This window comes from Barbus barbus (genome assembly GCF_936440315.1).
Source record: "Barbus barbus genome assembly, chromosome: 20".
Taxonomy (NCBI): domain Eukaryota; kingdom Metazoa; phylum Chordata; class Actinopteri; order Cypriniformes; family Cyprinidae; genus Barbus; species Barbus barbus.
In genome coordinates this window covers 12,416,844-12,438,442 of record NC_136748.1, presented here as the reverse complement: position 1 = coordinate 12,438,442, position 21,599 = coordinate 12,416,844, and the positions used below count along the sequence as shown (strand labels likewise).

General features: G+C 35.5%; 1 protein-coding gene across 1 annotated transcript in view; it reads left to right on the top strand.

Annotated features, from left to right (window-relative positions):
* The window catches only part of LOC306886490 (arf-GAP with SH3 domain, ANK repeat and PH domain-containing protein 2-like), a 71,073-nt gene that overhangs the window by 9,305 nt on the left and 40,169 nt on the right, over positions 1-21,599 (top strand). Inside the window, exons 2-4 of the mRNA XM_079443628.1 lie at positions 6,919-6,991; positions 19,430-19,575; positions 20,024-20,098. Of these exons, the coding sequence (XP_079299754.1) occupies positions 6,919-6,991; positions 19,430-19,575; positions 20,024-20,098 (294 nt within the window). The remainder of the gene's footprint in view (positions 1-6,918; positions 6,992-19,429; positions 19,576-20,023; positions 20,099-21,599) is intronic.

Genomic DNA, 21,599 nt, shown 5'->3' with positions numbered 1-21,599 from the left:
ACACCACTCTCATGGCTCCCATTCACAAACACTACAGCGGTGTCCGATATCACACGTGAAGAAAACACGACCAAGAACTGCACCACCCTTCCCAATATTTGTTTATTGAGCAAAAACATCTGGTGCTTCGGTGAAACCAGGATGTTAATCGGCTCCCCTTCCCCACTGAATTGGATAATTGCAATCCAGACGGCCTCTTTTGGCCCAAGTTCAATTATGTTTAGACTTTTTTTTTTTTTGTCTGGTTTGGGGGGATGAAAGTGCGCCATGTATTAAAGTGACACCAGACAGGAGCCAAGCACGCGCCCTGCAGACGACGCTCCCATGATTCCTGCTTTGTTCTTCAAAGTGGGCGGCACTGGCATCTGGGTTGTGACTATAAGGCATGTGGTGAGAGGAAGTAAAAAATAGATTGATACATCAGAAATATGCTGGTTGCCACAAATGTTTTTGTTTTCTGTCAGTTTGGGGTGGTGGGAATGGAGGGGGTGAGTGTGAACCTACGCTAGACATGCCGTCATCAAATAGTTAGCAATAGCAAATCTGAGAACAATGCAGACCGGGTCACGGTTAATCCCACCATGTGCAGTGATCCTGAATCATTATGTTCAGTACAGTGTGTGATTGAACTGAGGGTGACATCCCACTGTCTTAAAATAATACTGTTTCCACAAAAATATTAAGCGGCACAACTGTTTTCAACCTTGATAATAATAATAAATGTTTCTTGAGCACCAAATCAGCATATTAGAATAATTTCTTAAGGATCATGTTCCACTGAAGACTGGAGTAGAAAAATCAGCTTTGCCATCTCAGGAATTAAAACGATTCAAATAGAAAACAGTCATTTTAAATTGTAATCATTTTTCACAGTATTTATTGTTTTAATTTTAAATTTAGGCTAATTAAATCTGTAAAAGCATTACGTTTTAAAAACCATGCAATACAGTGTAAGTGTGTTAAATCTTTGCATTGGGCCAAGTGTGGCTTAACCAGGGCCAGACGGCCGATTAGGGCCATGCTGCGGTCAGCGTTTTGGGTTGTGGTTGGGCTGTTTCTTGAGTGGTGGTAAGCAGAGTTTACACACATGTGATTTTGGTGAATATGGCTGAGGTTGTTAAAGAATGCTTTCCAGACGAACAGGAAGACATTATGATTTCTAAGAATAACATAAAATAAGTTTTTATACACTTTTCATTCCTGTGTTGTGGATTAAACTTCATTAAACAATGAAACCAAATGGAGCTATGGCCTAGCAAATATAATCTGACACACTGCTCATTATTTTCATTTAAGTGTTTAAATATGTATTTAAAAAAAAAACTATTTTTATTTATTAACCTGTATTTTATTGGTATTTATTTATTATACAAATATAATTTATTAATGCATTCATAAATATCAGTATGTATTTTGGAGGTGCTCCTCATGACATTTTAAAAGACTTATTGACCTTGAAACAGTCACAAGGGTCTATTGGAGAGGGTTTGGGGTTTTGTTTTTTCTGTTCCTGCATGTTGGTTACACCTATGATAGCAATTTGCTAGACAAAGGTTTTTCAAATATTAATAAGCAGTTTGTAAAAATAAAAATCTGAAAATTAAATTAAATGATGCTTTTCTGTAAAATAAATCTATTTGATCTTTTATGACCTTTTTATGGGTTTTCAGATTAAAAAAATATATATTTATAATTTTTATATTAATGTTTTTTGTAAAAAAAAATTCTTCATTATGGTATCAGGACTTAAAAAAATCTAAAATTTTATTATATAAAAAAAAAACCATCACTCATCGTAGAAGATGCATCTTTAAGTCACTGCATCTATTAAATATAGGAAATTGGCTTCAATTATGGTCATTATTTTCCTTATTTGAAGCAATACTCCACTGGATCGAGGCGCGGTCCTGTCAGTTTGACATATGGCAGCATCTGTCTGGAGAAAGTTCCTCCCATTTGGCCCATGGTGTGACTCTTCCCTGGTGTCCCATAAATCAGGGTCACTGCTGCCTGAAAGGGTGATAAGCTCTGAAACCCGGCGCTCTCCCACCAGCGTGGGGAATATAGAGTGACACAGTCACCCCAGCGATGACCTGGCACCTTCGGAGATGCTGCTCTCCAGACTGGAGCGGGACAGATGGTGCCTGACGTCATATTGACTTGAAGGTCCCTATTTCACTGAGCTGGGATAGTCATCAAACCTTCGGTTTTGTAATGTTTTGGCAGTGTTCAGGGTGTCTTAAACATTAGTTAACGGAAATAAAGCAAATGAACGATGGGAGAGAGCCTCATGACGCTTTGTGTGCCAGCACGAGATAATGATGCCAGGACACCACTAGTACAAGGAATGTCTCATTTCTTTGGCAGATGCTGTGTCGCCCATTATCACCTGAGTGCTATCAAAGATGAAGTTGTGACATTGTTGCATTTTGGAAACAGAAGAACACATTGAAACACAAAGTCCGATTACATTACAGGGGACATGTTGAAGTCCACTTATTATTTTTGTCAAAATTAAGGTTGCAAAGGGTCGAAACATTTCCAGTAAATGTCAGAAACTTTCCATGGGAAGTTAAGCTGGGGGATTTTGATAATATTCAAAGTTGGAATTTACGGGAATTTAACCTACGTTCTTGTGTGATCACAGAAAACTTGCTGGCAGAAGAAATGACATCACAGTTGAGCTAGCTAGCACATAGCACATCTGATTTACTGGCTCGCTAGCTGTTGTATAAACACATTTTTATTTTGCTAGTTAAACTTTAATACAATAGATCAAATATATTTAGCCTAGTAATATCAACTTATTTGACTGCTCAATGCAGTAGTGTGACTTCAGTAGTCCTGCTGTAGTGTGCAGATTCTAGAAATTATCTGTGCATGTGATTGTGGGATGCACATGGTAGAAATTAATCTGGTTTTGAATTAAATCTGGTTATTTTAACCAAGACTATGCTGCAATATGTTTTTTAACTACATTTAAGTTCCCTGTTATAGGCTAATTTGCAGATTTGCAAATTTCCTGTTTATTCCCATACATTCATGTTAATTTCCATATATTCCCGTTAATTCCCAAGGAAAGTTTCTAACTTTGAACATTCACAGAATTTTGCAACCCTAATGAAAATCAACTCGAATTTGTAATTCAGATTTACAGGATAATTTTCCACCTTCCTTCCTGACCAGTGTTTAGAAATGTTACAACACAATTCGAACACAAGTGTTACTTTCTCAGCGTTACCAAATTGGCTGCTAGAGCTAGCAAATCGAATTTGAACCAGTTCACCAAATTGGACTGAACCATCTGAAACAGTTCCTGCACAACTCTACAAGTTACTCAATCAAAACTCACTATCTTATAAGATTGTTACAAATCACATTGTTCTGCATGGATCTAATAAACTTGGGTACGACATGTAGCCTATGTAGACTCTACACTGATGACACCTATTGAATCGTAGGGTACAACGCAAGTTAGTATAGAAGAATTAACATCACTAGCTTGCGCTGGTTAACAAAAAGAGCAAGATGAATGGCAATTGTGATTTCTACATACAAGAATTCAAGAAGAATTCCTTTTTTGGCCTCCATGGTGTTCAAGCTTTATGCCATGTCACATTGATCAATACATCATTTCATGTTGCATTTTTATTGGCTAGTCCGTAGACGTAGGTTGTAGTAGCAAACACACCGAGAGATGGTTGTCATAAATTTTGACATTGCCAGAAAAATTTAGCTGGCTATCTTTGGTCGCAAGACCGTAACAGTGGCTAGTCTCGCATATCCATTGTTGCCAACTTCTTTCAATGGAAAGTAGCTAAAGCCAGCTTGAAAAGTCGCTTAATGTCATTAGATGATGTCATACGCTAATTAGCATATTCATGATGTCATCGCATCATATTACCTTTTACACATACTGTATTTTGATTAGTGGTCAACCGAAATATCGCCAAGGCCGAAATATCGGCCTATATTTGAGATTTTTCAAATAATGGCATCGGCCGACAAGTTTTTCTGTTTGGCCGATGCTTTTGTGAGCATAGTGCTCACTCTCTACCTCTAGTTCACGGTCATCGTTCTGTCTAATACGGAAAGAAATCTGTCTTAGTGACTGAAACGTGGCCCATTGAAGGGGTCATCGGATGCAAAATTCACTTTTCAAGTTGTTTGAACATAAATGTGTGTTGGAAGTGTGTGTAGACATGCATCCTATAATGATAAAAATCCACCCAGTGTTTTTTTTTTTTTTAAATCCTTATTTTAAAATCCCCTTTCTCAAATCAGGCTGTTCTGAGACTCCTGTCAGAATGACACAGTTCTGTACAGACCCCCCCCCCCCCCCCCCCCCACGATAGTTGATTGACAAGGCCGTCTTACCTTAGACCCGCCCTGAGTGAGCTGAGAGCTGTGCACCTCCGGTGCAGGGGAGGACAAGATGTCTCCAATTAAGCGATTGAGGCGTTTTGTTGTTGTTTGTAATAATGAACATAGCAGTCGTAATTTACTCCTGACATCTGAGCTGCTGAAGACGCAGAGGATTAACGTTACTTTTGTTTTGTTTTGTACTTGATCAGTCTGTCAGATTTTACTGCACATCACTCTAACGCAGCTCTTTCTGCACATAAAAGGAAAACACATGGTTTTGTGAGGCAGTAGAAGAGCCTTGTTCTGTTATGGATGGGAAATTGGCAGTTTTATGTTGAATTGTGCCATAAAAATGGAGGATTCATTGGAAAAGATTATCAGGAATTCAGTATTTCATTTGAAATGGGCCTATATTTAATAGCACAGCTACTAAATTACCATGTTATTGCCATCTGATGCCATCATTTTACCACCAAAGTTCTGTTTTAAGAGCAAAATGAAAAAATTGGTTGATTTTGGAAAATTTAGTGTCATAAGATTTTTCTGATGTTTTTGAAAAAGAAGTCTTATGTTGACCAAGGCTGCATTTATTTGATCAAAAATACACTACATGGTAATATTGTGAAATATTAATTTAAAATAACTGTTTTCTATATTAATATATTTTTAAGTGCAATGTATTTGTGATGTAATGCTGCATTTTCAGCATCATTAGTCTTCAGTGTCACAGGATTTTTCAGAAATCATTCTAATAAGCTGATTTGGTGCTCAAGAAACTTTTTTTTATTGACAAAGTTGAAACAGTTGTGCAGTTTAATATTTATTTTTTTAATAAAAATTATTTATAAAAATATCATTTTTGTGTGCTGAGGTGTAATCCCTCTCAAAGATAACTAAGAAAAAGGATGAAAGGATATAAAAGACTGGCTGATGCTTTGCTGTGGTTACTGAAATAGTTATTCCACAAAACTGTGTTAGTTAATGTGGTGTTAATGTGAATTTCTTTCTATTTTTATGAAATCATTTGGTTTATTAATAACTGTACTGTGTTCTTAGTAAACTCTCATTTTGCTTTGTCAGGCGTCTTGGTTTTAGTGGTTCACAGTCCGGCTCACTCCCCATCATGAGTAAAAGCATTGTCAGTCTACCTACCGCTCTGAAACTGAACGCTCAGCTAAATAAAACACGGCCAGCCGTCAACCGAGCATCTAGAAGGCTTCCCTATGACATGTTTGGAAAATAAATATTACACAGCGTTTTTAATAAAAGCAGGATTTACATTCTTCCAATTTGGGAGCAGCGGAGGCTCCTTTGAACAGGGCCAAACGGCAGAGGATGTTGAGGCCGGTGTTTCATTAGATTTATCTGGAGGTTTGAGGCTTTTATAAGCAGCGTGGAGGTACTGAGAGGTGATCGGCTGACCACATCTGAGCTGGGCTGCTCCAGTAGAGGAACTATTTTGTTGAGACGCTATTTCGCTTTTCAATGCCTGAATGCAAATTTTCGATTTGGTATCATATATACACATATATATATATATATATATATATATATATATATATATATATATATATATATATATATATATATATATATATATATATATATATATATATATATATATAGAACAATAGAAAAAAGAAAAAAACTTCTCAGAATTTTTTTTAAGATAACATGTAAGCAAGTTTTTTTAATTAATTAATTTTTTTACAGTTATTTAAGTTTTCTTATATTGGGAACATATAATACGATAAATAACTTAGGAATTTTTTTTTTTTTGCACGTTTTGAATATGTTTTGGTCTCTTTTACCCTTTCAAGCCATTTGAGAGCAGATATAAACAGATATTGTCTAAAGGCTGAAAAATAACAATGGAGCGGTTTTATTAAAGAAATAATAAAATGTTATATTGTGAGAAAGTCGACGGAGTCTAATGAAGAGTTAACAATGTTAGTGAAGCAAGAATGTCTTTCATATTTAATCAGTAATTACATTATAACTGAAACAGACCCAAATAAATGTGGTTACATCATATATATTAATCAAATCAAGAGCTTGTGAATAACAATTGAATTGAATCATAAAACTGTGTACAATAACAACACTCTGACTCAGATTTAGGCTTTGAAGTGTGTTATTTTCTTGCTTATGCTTTGCACTCCTCTTGAATGCCATATTGCTGTTTGTGTGTGTGTGTGTGTTGCATCCTGCAGTGCTCCTGGAGAGGTTTGTTTCGTGACTGTGTACAGATTCAGCTGTGCAGTCCTGCCTGCCGACTTCCGCTGCTCCTGCACTGCAGGGATTGTTTTGGAGTATTTTTAGGAGCTTTCTTTTGAATAATGAATCACCTGCAGACTGAAGACAGCAGGGTCTGCACCCCATGACCACACACACACACACACCTAAGATTCATATTTGAGTGTATAATTAAGGGTCTTTGATAAATGTGTGTGGTGCAGTAGTGCTGATGTTAATGTGCATCTGTATTACTGTCCTAAAGGCTTTGGGATGCACATATTATATCTCTCTCTTTCTTTCTGTGTCTGTGTTTAGGCCCTGGATGTGGATCGCAGTGTCCTTTACAAGATGAAGAAGTCAGTTAAGGCCATTTACGCCTCCGGTCTGGGTAAGTGATCTCAGCCTCTTCACTGCCTCGCCTCTCTGTCATTCATCATCTCATCCCGTCTCGTGATGTGGCCGCAGTCTGATTGGATTACAGTCAGGAAATCTCTGGAGCACATCTGCGCATCCATCTGATACGAGGAATGTACTCCGCTTTATCTATAGGTGACACTTTTGATACATGATATTTTGTTGATCATGCTGAAAAACAGAGTTTGTCCTTTAGAATGGAACTGAGAGTAAGTAGTTTGTTTGATTTCCCTTTTTAGAGATGTTCTGTGTCTCTATGGGTTCTTCAAGTGCTGATTGAAATTTGAATACAATGTACTGACTAAGGATAGGGCAGAAGGATGGTCAACTAGACATCCAGCAAGTGACTTACAGGTCTTTACCTGTATTTATTTATTTAGTTATCTTACACTTATGTAAAAGTACTATTTTTTAGCATCCATGCTTTGCTGTCAAAAAAACAAACAAAAAATGTTAAAATTATTTAGTATTAATATTTTAATATTAAAATGTTTTATTTTATATGGAAAATTAATATTAAATATTTAAAATAATTATAAAATATTTACTATTAAATGAAACAAATATATATATTGTTGAAGGCAGAGAATTAGTTTGTACAAGCACACTTTCCATGGATCGTGCTTTGCTGCTAAAAATAAAATAAAAATACCTTGATATTATAACTATTTGCTCTTAATGTTTTATGTGTTTAAAACGATACTATTTTAATATAAAAATTATATTAAATATTACATCTTGAAATATTTGAATTATTATTTTTTTAATTACTTGACATTTGAATTTTGAATATTTATTGTTGAAGCCAGTAAATTTGTTGGACAAACAAATTTCCATAGTGACCGTGCTTTGCTACTAAAAATTAAACAAAACAAAAAAAGATAATAAAACTATTTGGTATTAATATTTTAATACTAAAACTATTATTTTGATATTTACAAATACAATTAAGTATTATAAATAAATATTACACATTTATTTTTAAACATAAATATTTAATATTAAAAAAATACTTTTTAAAACTTATTAAAGAAGGTTGTGTATTTCTTTTTTTTTTTTGATAAACCGTGTTTTCATGGCTGTAGCTGTAGTGCTTTAAATTAGATGACTTTAGATCAGTGGAAGTTGCGACAGTAGCCCCGCCCACACTACAAACTCATTGGACTGAATTACCACTCCTCATCTATATAAAACTTAACTTAAAAGTCAACTTAAAATTGGAATTACAAAATGACAACCTATGATGTTGTATTTGATTTTTGGATTTAAGACCAATGAGATTTCACTATAGGCGGGGATGTTTTTACATCATGCAAAACAAACCTTAATTGCTGACACTAAAACTCAGAACCAAAAATGATCGCTTACTGCTTTACTGAGAAGCGTCTGTTTAGGATCCAGTGTTAACTTCATGTCGCTGACAGACTGTTATCTTCACGCTGACCTACCAGAAGAGGCAACTTCCATGAGTTGCACTTTTCCCGGAATGTAATTAGTGTTTTAGTGTTTCCGAGTGATGCTCGATTGAATGGCTCCAGTTATCAGCATGTACTGAAGGGCTGTTCTTTGTACCGGCTGCCGGTACTGAGGTTGAGCAGCTCTCCATTGTGCCGCCTGTCTCTGCCTATGACAACACGGCTCATTCACACGCTGAATTTGTTTTGACTGCGCAAGTAGGCCCAGACGAGCGAGCTCTGCTGATCGACACTTTTCCAGGAACACTGCTGGCTCTGTTCAGGCGGGACAGCTGTCTCCCACATCCCAGGGGACAGCTGTGCCAGGACGCATGTCTATCCGTCACCCGTACGTGCTGATGGGATTCCCAGAGCCGTGGCTCCATTATTGTTTCCTGTTTGCGGGAATCGGTGCTTTTGTGTCGTTTCACTCCGGCAGGATCTGTTAGACTCATTTGATTATGCAAATTCAAATTCCATGGAGTATCGGTGAAAACAATTTACAAACCTGATCCTTATTTGCATTTTACTGATCTAAACACACCTGACTTATATTAGATATCCATACCGTATTTTGCTCATATATTGCTCATATTTTGGTTTGTTTCAAATGCTACAAGGCATCGAAAAAAATAATTTTAGTCTAAATAAAACACTAAAAACTTAAATCAGTTGTTTTAAAATCTGCAGTTGTTAGGCATCACAACATTCAAATATAAAAATAAATAAAAATGGCAGATATTAATATTTTATACTACTTTGGTTAAATAAAATTAAAACTCTGAAAATTAAAATTAGTTGTTACATTTAATGCTACAAGTGTATTTAGGTATCACAAGGCAACTTCCAAATAAATGCTACAAAGTATTTTGGCATATTCTAATAAAAAAATTAATTAAAAAATAACAATATAAATAAATAAACAATGGCTGATATTAATATGTTATACTATTTTGTCAATTTATACTGTTTTGTCTTATAAATAAGAAAACACTAAACTAAAATCAGTTTAGTTTTAATTCAAACATCAAAATGTAATTTAAGAATAGTGCAAAATGCACTATTTGTCTAAATAAAAAAACAGATATTAATAAAAATAAATAAATAAATAAAACAGAATTATTGTAGTTTTAAGTGCTACAAGTGAAATTAAGCTTCACAACATCTATGAAAAATAAATATTAATTTTGAGATTTGCTAAAGTGTTAACTTTTTTACCAGTGCAGTGTTATTAAATGTTAAGTGTTTTTAATGGTTAACTTAAAGTGAACTTTAGATGACAATGGTCATTTAAATGCTTAAAAACATAGGGGAAATATGCACGAATGATCAAATATACAACATCATAATGAATTAAAAAATGTCTAATAAATTTGATTGATCAAAAGTGATTACTCATTAGGTAAGCTGTGTTACATAAGCCTTCATAGGACCGTCAGGTTGCTCTGCAGTAATAAATCAGAGAATCTCTGCTTACTGGCGACTCTGGGTGAGTTTGATTAATTTCTCTGCTCTTAACACATTGTGTTATCAGTGCAGAACAGGACATCTGCTCTTAGCTGGCTTTAGAAAGACTGGACAGCCCAGGATGTACGTAAATCTCTCAGAGTTGACGTGCAAGAGACAAATCTCCTGATCAGAGCGCTCTGAACTGCTGGGTCACGTGCAGAGCTACAGAAATAGGTGTAATTCACACCTGGAGAGAACATTGAGAGTGTGTTAAAATCACTGCTGGAGTGTTGAATTCACTGCTGGGAGTTTGAACCCTCTTGAATTTAATATATATTTTCATTATCTCAGCAGATGCTGTGATGAACACAGGATGACAAAAGTGTTAATGTGTCATCTGTGCCCCAAAAAACTGCAGAAACATCCTAAAGAAGCACAGTCTGTTTCCATCTTAAAGCCACAGTGTTTACATTATTTAGTATGTTTATTTAGTCTCTTCACGTGTCATCTCATTTATTAAATAAGCTGCCAGTGTGTCTTCAGGAAGGTGAATGAGCTCTCACTCCTGACACGTCAGAGCATTCTCACCTCAGCCCAAGAAACAGGCACATCTGTTTTACAGTCTTGGATTATTTATGCATGATGATCAGTGTCTATCGCAGACATCGATCTGCAAGCTGTCTAGAGAGGATGGGAGAAAGTGAAGGAGGATGAGATGCTGACAGAACCGGAGCATCTTTCCTGTGTCTGTTTGGAGCCTGAGGCCTGCTGGAGGCTTTTGCCAATAATGAAACCTTGAGCTGGCATCAGGTGTCTGAGCGTTTCACAGTAAGAAATCTCTAGTAGAGCAAGGCGTGAATGAAAACCAGGTTTTTAAAGAATTCAGATTTTTTTACACTTATATTGACAGTTGCTAGGGTGTTGTAATGCTAAATTATAAATAAATTGTTGATAAAATTTATAAATTGTAACTGCCTAGAGAATTTTCTTCCCAAAAGTTGATTAGGCCTATAATTAGTCATTATTATATGATGAAGAGCACTGTTGCTTTAAATAAATTATAATAAATTAATATTGAGTAACCTACAGTTTAGATGCAATATTGCCAGTTATTTCGTCTATTTTTGCTCCAGCAAAAAAAAACAAATTAAGCCACTGCAAAATAAACCATTAACTCATATATTAATGAAGCTCACTGTTGTGTTTTTTCATTCCTGAATTAATTTGTGTTTTTGAATTTGAATTAATTTCGATTCCGTTGAAAATCCTGAACGGTTTATTACTTCTGGCGAGATTTTTGAGTGTGCATCTAATAAACACTCTTCTATCCCATGAGACCTGAGTAGACAAGAATAGCAGTGAAGCAATGCAACTGATGCCGCAGGTCACATGACAGTGACAAAACATAGCGGATGTAGTAGTTTTTTGTAAATGGGAAGTTCCTTATTACATTTGATAACTACTCAGTCAGTATGTGATTTTGGACGCAGCTGGTCACATTTTTATTACTGAATGAATCAGTATTTTTCTGTAAATCTGTTGAAAGAGTGATTCAGTACCTGTCTCCATTACCCTTCAAATTCCACAAATTGAAATTGCGAATTGAAAATATGCCCAATGGAATCATGTACATTTTGCAAAAACTCCCATATATCGAAAAAAAAAAAAGTATTTACGCTTGCATGAGGTGATTTTTCATGCAATTTGAAAAAGGAATATTTCTCAAAATTGCAATGGTAATAGTTTTTTTTGCATTTACAGATCACCTGGCTTACGTAAAACTCATTCTGAAAAAATTATCATTCTTTAGTGTACTATAACCTCCATTAAACACCTCATACGTGGCCGCTTTCAAGTATAACGGGCTTTCCTTGTCATTAATGCTTGGATATAACCCCTTATTTTCAGAAGCGTCCCAGATGCAGCCCTCCGTGCTGCTTCACTAAAGATACACACCTATGTTTCCTTCGATTTAAAATTAATGGCTAGTGTAGTGGCGATATACGTAAACCTACCAACATCTGTTGCCATGACTTATCATGAGAGGAAACAAATTACATGCTAGTCTCACAACATCGGTTAATGGAAACGCTGTCATTTTGCAATATTTTTTCATCAAGATCTATATAATTTCGCAAAAGATTTGTGTAAATCTTTAATAGAAGCACAGACTCTAGCTGTCTCTGAAACCACATACGATCTTAGTAGGCACTATATTTGGTGAAGAATAGGGATGCACGATATTATCGGACTGATATCGGAATCGGGTGATAATGGATATAAATGTAAATATCACCATCAGCCTGATATGAAAAATTCTGCCGATATGTCTTGCCGATAAGAGGAATACGTTAACTCACGTGCTCAGGGTGTGCTAGCAATTAGATCACATCAGCAGTGTGGCTCATTCTTGAAGCAAAGTTTTGTCTGAATGACGATTAGATTGACTGTTTTGGATCGATCCATTTAATCTGTGAAAACACGTGACTCGTTCGGTGTGCGATAGAGTAAACAGTAACAGCAGTGCAGCGGCAGCCTCCCACGGGTCCTAATGCCCGTTCGGGAAGGAGTTTTAATCTATAGGAGGCGCTGTTGGCCTACTTCTAATTCAATTAAAAGTAAAATGGCCTACACAAATAACATTTAGACTGCGTTTCTGATTAAATAAAGCAGTACTTGATGTCATAAAATAATGAGTAAGCCTATGTTTTGATTTAATGGTCAGAAGCTATAGCTTACAGTACATGGGAAAAAAATCACAAACATGACACTTGTAAATTTAAATCATTTGATATATACTGATTTATTCATTAATGTGTAATATGTTTTATTTTTTAAACAAATCATGAGCTCTAAAAGATTTTCAGAATTTTTACAACTCGTTTGTTTTAGATCATCTACAAATGTTAAATCTTAAAATAAAATGTTAGGGTTAACACTACATCTTTCTGGGGAAAAAAATGCAGCGATTGATGTAGTTTATTTATAGTTATTTTCAAAGCTCCAATGTACTGTTAAAAAAAGCTTCATTATTTTTTATTTAATTCTAATAAGTTCTTGTTAAAAACTAACCAAAATTAAAAATATTTTGCTTAAATTTCTGCACAGGAGAGACTTGTTGTTTCCAAACAAAAGGAAATATATCGGTATCGGCCAAAATGAGTTGGAAAATATTTGCATATCGGATATCGGCAAAAATCCAATATCGTGCATCCCTAGTGAAGAACTTAATTTGTGACAGTTAAAAGTATGTTTTATGTTGTATGAACGTGTAGTATGAATGAAATCCAGATTAACAACTTCTGCCATGTTGTCATGTGAACTGCAGCGTCAGTTGCATTGCATTCATAACTCCTCTCTCCTGTGAGCTCATGGGATAGTAAATGCACCAGATGTGCACTTCAAAATCTCTGCATAAACAGGTCATCCGGGTACTTTATGTCCAAATTCATAGTTTTCATAGACAATGTGTCACACATTGTTGTATGCCTACTATATAGTAGATAATTACTAGACTTTCATTCCAGAATGAATCAGAGTTTTTGAACGATTTGGTTGAGTGATTTAAATAACTCATTCATAAAGAAAGTCTACTTATCACAACCTCCTAGCATAACAATATAACCTGAAAATCTCCTGACAGTCTCTCTGGGACACACAAAAACATAGATAAGCCGAGTCAGATGGCAAAAAAATCCCAGTGCTGTTAAACAAAATATTGGCACTCTTGGAATATCCAATCAACTACAAGTATTGAAACTGCCTTTATTATTGTATTGCATTAATTATATTTATTTAGCATTAAAACGTGTTGACCTGGATCTATATAAACTCCAGCAGTTGATTGTGACATATGAGGGGGGATTTTTCTAACCATATAAACCAGGTGCAATGTACACAGGTGTTTAAATGACTCAAGCATTACTCACATGGACCAACCCCTCCTCCACTACTGACTCAGCAGAGTTCACAATCATCTGAAACCACATAATAAGCTCAGCAAGTAGGTAGCCAAAAAAAACAAAACAAACAAAAAATCATGAAAAGGAAGACAGTTGTATGCTATATGTGTGTAATAGTGCATTTCAAATGCTTAAAACTGAAGTCTTTGCCCTAACTGGTGCATTTTTGTGTGAGTGATTTTGAAGGTGACCGTGAGCGAGGCAAATGAAGCAGTCATTCTGTTCTCCCAACAGACTGTCATTCAGATGACCACAGCACAGAAAGCCTGCTAGGGTTGAGTTACCGTGAGGAAGGACACAGCGAGGAGCCAGAGTTTTGCCATTGCAGATGAGCGGAAGATGTGCAGAGCTCTTATGTCGCTTTAAAAACAATAGGCAGATCCAAATGCGCAGTCGGCCACTGCAGCAGAAAACAAGACTGCATGTTTGAATGCCAAACACAGCCTGTGTTGAGGCTGTACACACACCGCCTGGCCTGGAGATTTACTGTCACAACATCAGCTGGAAACCAGCCTGCATGTGAAGAGCCCTACCGTGAATGTCAAACCGTGTGGAGATCATAAGCTCTGCTAGAAAATTCAAAGCCTCGCATGCATTTTTTTGTGAAAGACTTAAGGCTCAGGTGGAGTTTAGTATTCAGCGGTTATGGATGGCATGTTCAGGACATTCAGGTTATGGATGGCACATCTGATTAAAAATACTATATATGTGAACTGATTGCTGTGAATTGTATATGTTTGCCATTTAAATAAGTTCTAAATATAAAAATATAAAATGTATTAAATTAATAACTTAGAATTACTTAAAACTGTTGAAAGTAGTATTATTTTTGTATTCTTTATGTACTATTATAATTTTTATTAAAAACAGACATGTATAATTTTAATGTTACTGTTTAGGTTTAATCTATTTTATTTCAGATTTAGTTTTAGTTCAGTTTTAGATTTTATTTATTTCTAGTCAGTAATTTTTGTGCTTCAATTTAAACATTTTAAGTTTTAGTATTCAGTTTGTTTTAACGTTTTTATTTTATTTCTGCTTTATTTTAATTAACAAAAAAAATAAAAAATTGTATTAGTTTTAGTTAATGATAATAGCCTGTGTTAATAAGTTCAGACCGTGCATTTGTGTGGTAGACATGCTGGTAGACAGCTGTTAATGCACAATTGACATCATTTTAGATCGGCAAACTGTAATACTATGTAAGATTTCTATTCGAACTGAAAGCATAAATCTAAGCTAACCGCTCCCGCTGCTGTACAATGCAAAACTGTGACATTTAATTCACTGATGCTCTTCAGTCAGCATCGCATATACTTGCTTGCTGGCAACCCGCCAAAATAATAGCTTGCTGATTTTTTATTTTTTTTTAATGATGAAAATTCATATAATAAAGTAAATATTAGCATTGTATTTTTATTTAATAATCCATTTTTATTTAAAAATATAATAGTATTATCACATTTTATTATTTTGTTTATTATGTGATTAAAAAATAAAGTGCAATAATATTTAAAAAAAAATGTATAGTTATTTAATGGGTCACACTATGTGCAGAGTAAAGACCAAACCAAATCTCCAGGTGCTCTTATGAAAACCAGGCTGAAAAACGTATGTGCACCCCTAATAATAACCCTGGTTGAAAGACATTTCGACTTAAAATATTATATGATTTAAATGATTGGTATTAATTGTGTATGTTAGTTGTTTAAATAAATTAAATATAACAATTCTGAAGAAGTAAATTAAAAAATAATAATAATAATAATAATAGTAAAACAAAAAAAAAGTCAATTCACTTATGTAATAATTGTAAATAATAGTTTCCTAGCCCAGAAAATTAATCAGTAAAAATAGGCAGAATGCAATGGCACTGGCATTATCAATGGAAAACTGGTGTAGGAAGTCAGGAAAGTCTGCAGGCCTGTAATGAGATGTGATGAGTCACTGTGATGCAGCAGGTGGTCTTCACAGCTCATAATCAGACTGTCTTTCACTGCTCTCCTTCCTCTTGCTGTTCGAGAGCCTGAATGTAACTTCACGGGGGGCTGGAGAGAGAGACTGAGGAGTGTTTCAGGTTTTAAGTTTCAGAGCCTCTCGTAACTCGATCAAATGATGATTCTATCCAATATCTTACATTTACAAATGATATTTAATGTATTTAGCAGATGCTGTCATCCATTAAGAATGAGCTTTAAATGCTATTGCTAAGGGTTGTGACCGAGTACTCTACCAAGTAGTTGGTCAAAGAGAAATTTCTCCATTAACTTGATGTCTGTTGACAGCATATCATATTGGCGAAGGAAAAACACTTTTACAGTAATACAATGGAAATCCTTCTGGTAAGTGAGGGTTAATTCTTATTTAGGGAAAGTAAAATAACCCATTCAGTCTGTTCCACACTATTGAGGCATCTACTCGGGCATCATTTTTAAGCGTATTACCAACTTGAATGCTGTTGCAAACATTATGCTGCCTTTTAAGACAACTATTTTTCACCCATTTTGAAATCAGTATAAATTGTGGAGAGACGGAAAACAAACTACTAGATATTGCAACAGTAATAGACACCAGCATTGATAAGCGTTTGCATGAATGGGGGGAATTATGAAATATAAGATGATAATTTCTAGTGTGCATGTGTTTCCACATGCTATCAAATGGAGTATACTTAAAGTCTATGTTTGGCTGTATGCATATGCTAAGTGTTTGTGTCTTAACTGAAGTATAATTCATGCTAGGGCCCTATGAAATCCCCCCCCCCCCCAAATATTTTTTTTCTTAATTCCATTTTTTTTTTTTTTTTTTTTTCTGGATTCCATTTTTTCCATTTTTAATTTTTCTAGACTGTTTTGATGGTTAAATTTAATTTGTCAAATGTTTAACAGAAATGACATTTTTTAAAGTCCTGTGAAATGATTTTTTTTTTTCTCAAATTCAGTGTTTTTTTTTGTTTGATTTTTGTCAAATTCTATTGTCCATTAATTTTTTGGATTCCATTTGAATGGTTTCATTAAATATTAATAATCCAAAGCATCTCTAATTAAATGATTTTATTTAAAAAATATTTTATTATAACTTTTTCATAAATACTGTGTGTATTAAATTTTTTTTCTGGTAAATAAATTTTGGTAAAAAAAAATTCTGGTAAATATTCCTTTTAAAGATAATGTTTTAAAAATAATTGTATTTCTAGTAGTACTATCATTACATTTAAGCAATATTTCTGTCACAGTTTCTTCAAGTTAAACCAAACTTTTATTTTGACGGGTTGATGTGAAGACTTTTAGGTTTCTTTTTGTATATGGTATGACGATAGTTTTACTCAAAAGAAATGGTAACATGCTCATTAATGTGTTCATATATTGAGGCGGCAGAGGCTGAAAACACCACGAGTGTTGCATGCGCTTCAGTATGTGTATAGTAAATGAAACCGCGCATCTGCGTCATTCATTCACAGAGACACGCAGAACATGCAGGATTCATATTTAAATAGTATTTTTGCAGCTTAATATTCACAGACCATATCACGTTTGATGTAAGTGTTCTGACATACTTTTGATTTTAATTTATAGGGCCCTAAATTCATGCTTAAAGCTTACTTGATGATGTTTAACATCTCAAATATTTTCATTGTCATTCAGGATGTTCATTCAGAAGATGTCTGACTATTTGTACAGTATACAGTAATGCAAACCTGCAAATCCTGCCTACAGAGATACAACTAATAGAAGTCTGGACTCCTTGAGTTTGAGCTTGAGTTAGCAGTTTTACTGATGCACATTTGTGCTCTCATTTGAAGTTATCAAGTGTTTATTTATTGAAGCAGGTGTAGCCATTCATCAAACTATACAGGCAAAGGGCATACAACAAAAAGGGTGCCCTATCCCTGCTTTCCCAATCAGGTATAAGAACAGTGCTTTCATTTGAAAGGAATCTCCTCAGCGTACGGCCTTCACATATCCTTTATCCTTATTAGCCTGTATATAATTACCGTGCCTGTTGCTGTGACCTGGGCAGCGCTCCAAGTCTGCTCAAGATCTGCTGGAGTGCGTCTCCAGGTCTTCCTTTTATTTTGCTCCGTGTTGTCGCCACATGGCCCCAGTTCTGGACTGGCTTTAGAGTGATAGCGCACCACCGCCTCACTTCCTGTCCCATTGTATCCTTCCCATCGAGATACAATAGGTCACCTAAAGAGAAAGCTCTCAAAGAGACTATCACAAGCTATACTGAATCAAATCAGCTTATGAATTATTCATAAGTAGTGATCGACTATATAATAATACTGCATGGCTATTCTTGGTGATAACATTAACTATTTGTGGGAAGAAGGTCACCCACAAGGGAGGCTTGAAAAGCTCCAGGTGTTGATTACAAACAGGCATGCACATTGACTAGCATCCTGACATTTTATAACATGTCTGTACTTGTAAATTACACATTTTCCCTGCAGACAAACTGTGGGGGGTTTGCAACATCACTGCACGAGTGAATTACATGCTTGCTTGTTTTCCATCTTTCGTTCTTTGCCCCTGGAGAGGACGTCGACTGGGAGTTTGATAGAATTAAGAGGAAGTTCTGGGTTTTCGGATTTGTTTAAGTTTCCATCAGGCCCTATCTGGGTCTTTTTGTCTCATCGTACAATAACAATGAGCCGAGTGTGGAAAAGACTCCTTAAAACAATAAATAGGCTAATTTGTGTGTCCATGGTTGGACGAAGTTGATGTGATTAGGTGGACTGTAACTGATAATGCTGAGGAAAGAAACCAACAGTTGGAAGGAACAATAAGTTAGGGGAGCCAAACATGATACTGCGACTCTGGAGAATGTTAGGTTTATTTGTTTGTGTAAAGCTTAATAATTGTTTTTGTTCATTAGATACAATTTAGTCGCCATATTATTTAAAGGGATAGTTCACCCAAAAATTTTCATCAATTATTCACCCTCATGTCGTTCCAAACCTGTAAGACCTTCGTTCATCATTAGGACACAATTTAGGATATTTTTGATGAAATCCGAGAGCTTTCTGACATGCATAGACAGCAATGCAATCAACACGTTCAAAGCCCAGAAAGGTAGTAAGGGTATCGTTAAAATAGTCCATGTGACATCAGTGTTTCAACCGTAATGTTATTAAGCTACGAGAATACTTTTTGTGTGCAAAGAAAACAAAAAAAATTTTTATGACCCAGAAGAGAAGAAATGGTTATTTTTGTTCCTTTGCACATAAAAAGTATTCTCGTAGCTTAATAACATTACGGTTGAACCACTGATGTCACATGGATTATTTTAACGATGTCTTTACTAACTTTCTGGGCCCTAAACATGTCAGTAGCATTGCTGTCTATGCAGGGTCAGAAAGCTCTCGGATTTCATCAAAAATATTTTAATTTGTGCCCTAATGATGAACAACATGAAGGTGAGTAATTAATGACAGAATTTTCATTTTTGGGTGAATTATCCCTTTAATTTGATGAAAATACCCATGTTTTAAAGCACTGTTGGATTTTAGTTGTGATGTAGACTACATTCACATTCTGTCTGTAGCTCACGTGGAGAACGAGGAGCAGTATACTCAAGCTCTGGAGAAGTTTGGAGAGAACTGTGTGTACCGAGATGACCCTGACTTGGGATCAGCCTTCCTGAAGTTCTCAGTCTTCACAAAGGAGCTCACAGCCCTCTTCAAGAACCTGGTGAGGACATTTATTGTGCATTTATGTGATTTTTATATAGAGCAAATGGGTTTCAGATATTTTACCTTCTAGCTGTTAATGTGCTTGGACCTCTGGGCCCAAAAACTGATCTGGAGTCATTGGCCTACTGGGTGGATCAACTTTCATGAATGTGTTTTAGCAGTTACTAGTGCTGCTATCTCAAATAAGTTGAGCTGAACATTATCAGCCATTGTGTAATTTATGATTTGGGATGATTTCTTGTTAGTTTTTGCAAAAGCTAATGTATAATTCCACTAACATCGTGTTTGCATGAATACTACTTAAAACGTCTAATTTCTCTCCCTCTGCAACAGACCTTTTTGTTTCCTCTCGACTTTGTGTGTTTATCTCTGATTGCAATTATAGAAAGACAATTGCACAGCTGGGAAGAAAGAGATTTTTCTAATGTGGTGCCTTTACTCTCCAGTTTCAGAACATGAATAACATCATTACCTTCCCATTGGACAGTCTGCTGAAAGGAGATCTGAAAGGGGTTAAAGGGGTAAGTTCATTACTTTAAGCCAATAAACTGTTTCTTTCTTTGCTTTTTGGCAGTTTTTCAGCACCATATTGATCAGTGCTCATCTCAAGGTGTTTCAGACACATGCACATCAGCCAATACATAATGGATGGATAATATTCCTTGGCACACAGGTCTTGAGTTTCATGCGTAATCAATTATCTTTTGCAAGTGACTGAAATTACACTATAATGCTACTTTCAAACACAATGTTCCCCAATGCTGTTGGTTGAATATGTCTGGCAGACACTCTAGTACCAGTCTTAGACCCTGTATGTCTGTTTACACTCACATGAACACGCTTGAGCAGAAGACAGCTGGTAGAAGCTGTATACTGAACTGATTCTCAGAATGTCCTTCCAGGCTGCTTCAGTTCATTAATGTCCATCATGACCTCCTGACCAGTGTTAATTTCGTTGACTAAGACGACGACGAAAAATATTCGTCAACGAACCTTTTTTCTGTGACTAAGACGAGACGTTGACGAGCTAAAACTAATATCTGATGATAAAAACTATGACGAAATTTATGCGCGTCTTCGTTAACAAGACGAGACGGGACTAAAATGTTATTTGAGGACTACCGGACATTCAAAATACATCCTATAGGCTAAGTTAACTGACTTGTCTTTCAAAATGTGCGTCTCTGTCATTGGATAAGGGGCGTTTGCATATCTAGTCTCAGTATGGCAGCCGCAGTGGACGGATAGGCTACCAAAACGCGAACTATAGCGATCTGAAACAATGGCCTCAGCACCCGAAGGGTTAGGGAGTGGGTGACCAGACGTCCCGTTTTTCCCGGGAGTCACAATTCATTGTCGATTAACTCAGTGAAGGTGTGATAGGTGGAAACGCGCTGATAGAAGTGCTCTCTCTCGCGCACGCTCCACTTCTTCAGTTCTCATACAGCGCGCGATCAGTTTTCAGTGCTCAAATACACACACAGCAGTCCAAATGTCTCTCATGTAGAGTATCTCACGGAAATACAGTCCGTTATGGTTTAAGTGAGCTTAAACAGGTGGGGGAAAACTGAATGTATGTCAGTAGGCTATTACATACATACCTTCCGTCTTAAATGGACAGCATTCCTAATTATATGTCATAAATGTTAACCAACAAAAGATGTTAAATAAATGTATACCTGTTAAGTAAACCTACTGTATCTGAAAAATGAGTTTAATTTATATTTCTACCAAAAAATGAAAATTTATTCCAGTTTTTCCAAATTCAATCCTTGATTCAAATTTCTCATAACTAAGCTTAATTGATTTGGTCTAAAGAGAGAAGAATTGATGACTGTTTTTGTTTAAATACTACATATAAAATAGCTACCAAAATAAATGTTGGTAACTGCAGTTTGACTAAAAGTTGACAAAAATGCAATGAATTTTCGTCGACTAAAACTAGACTAAAACTATGAAAGACTCAAATGACTAAAACTAGACTAAAACTATGATAGACTCAAATGACTAAAATGTGACTAA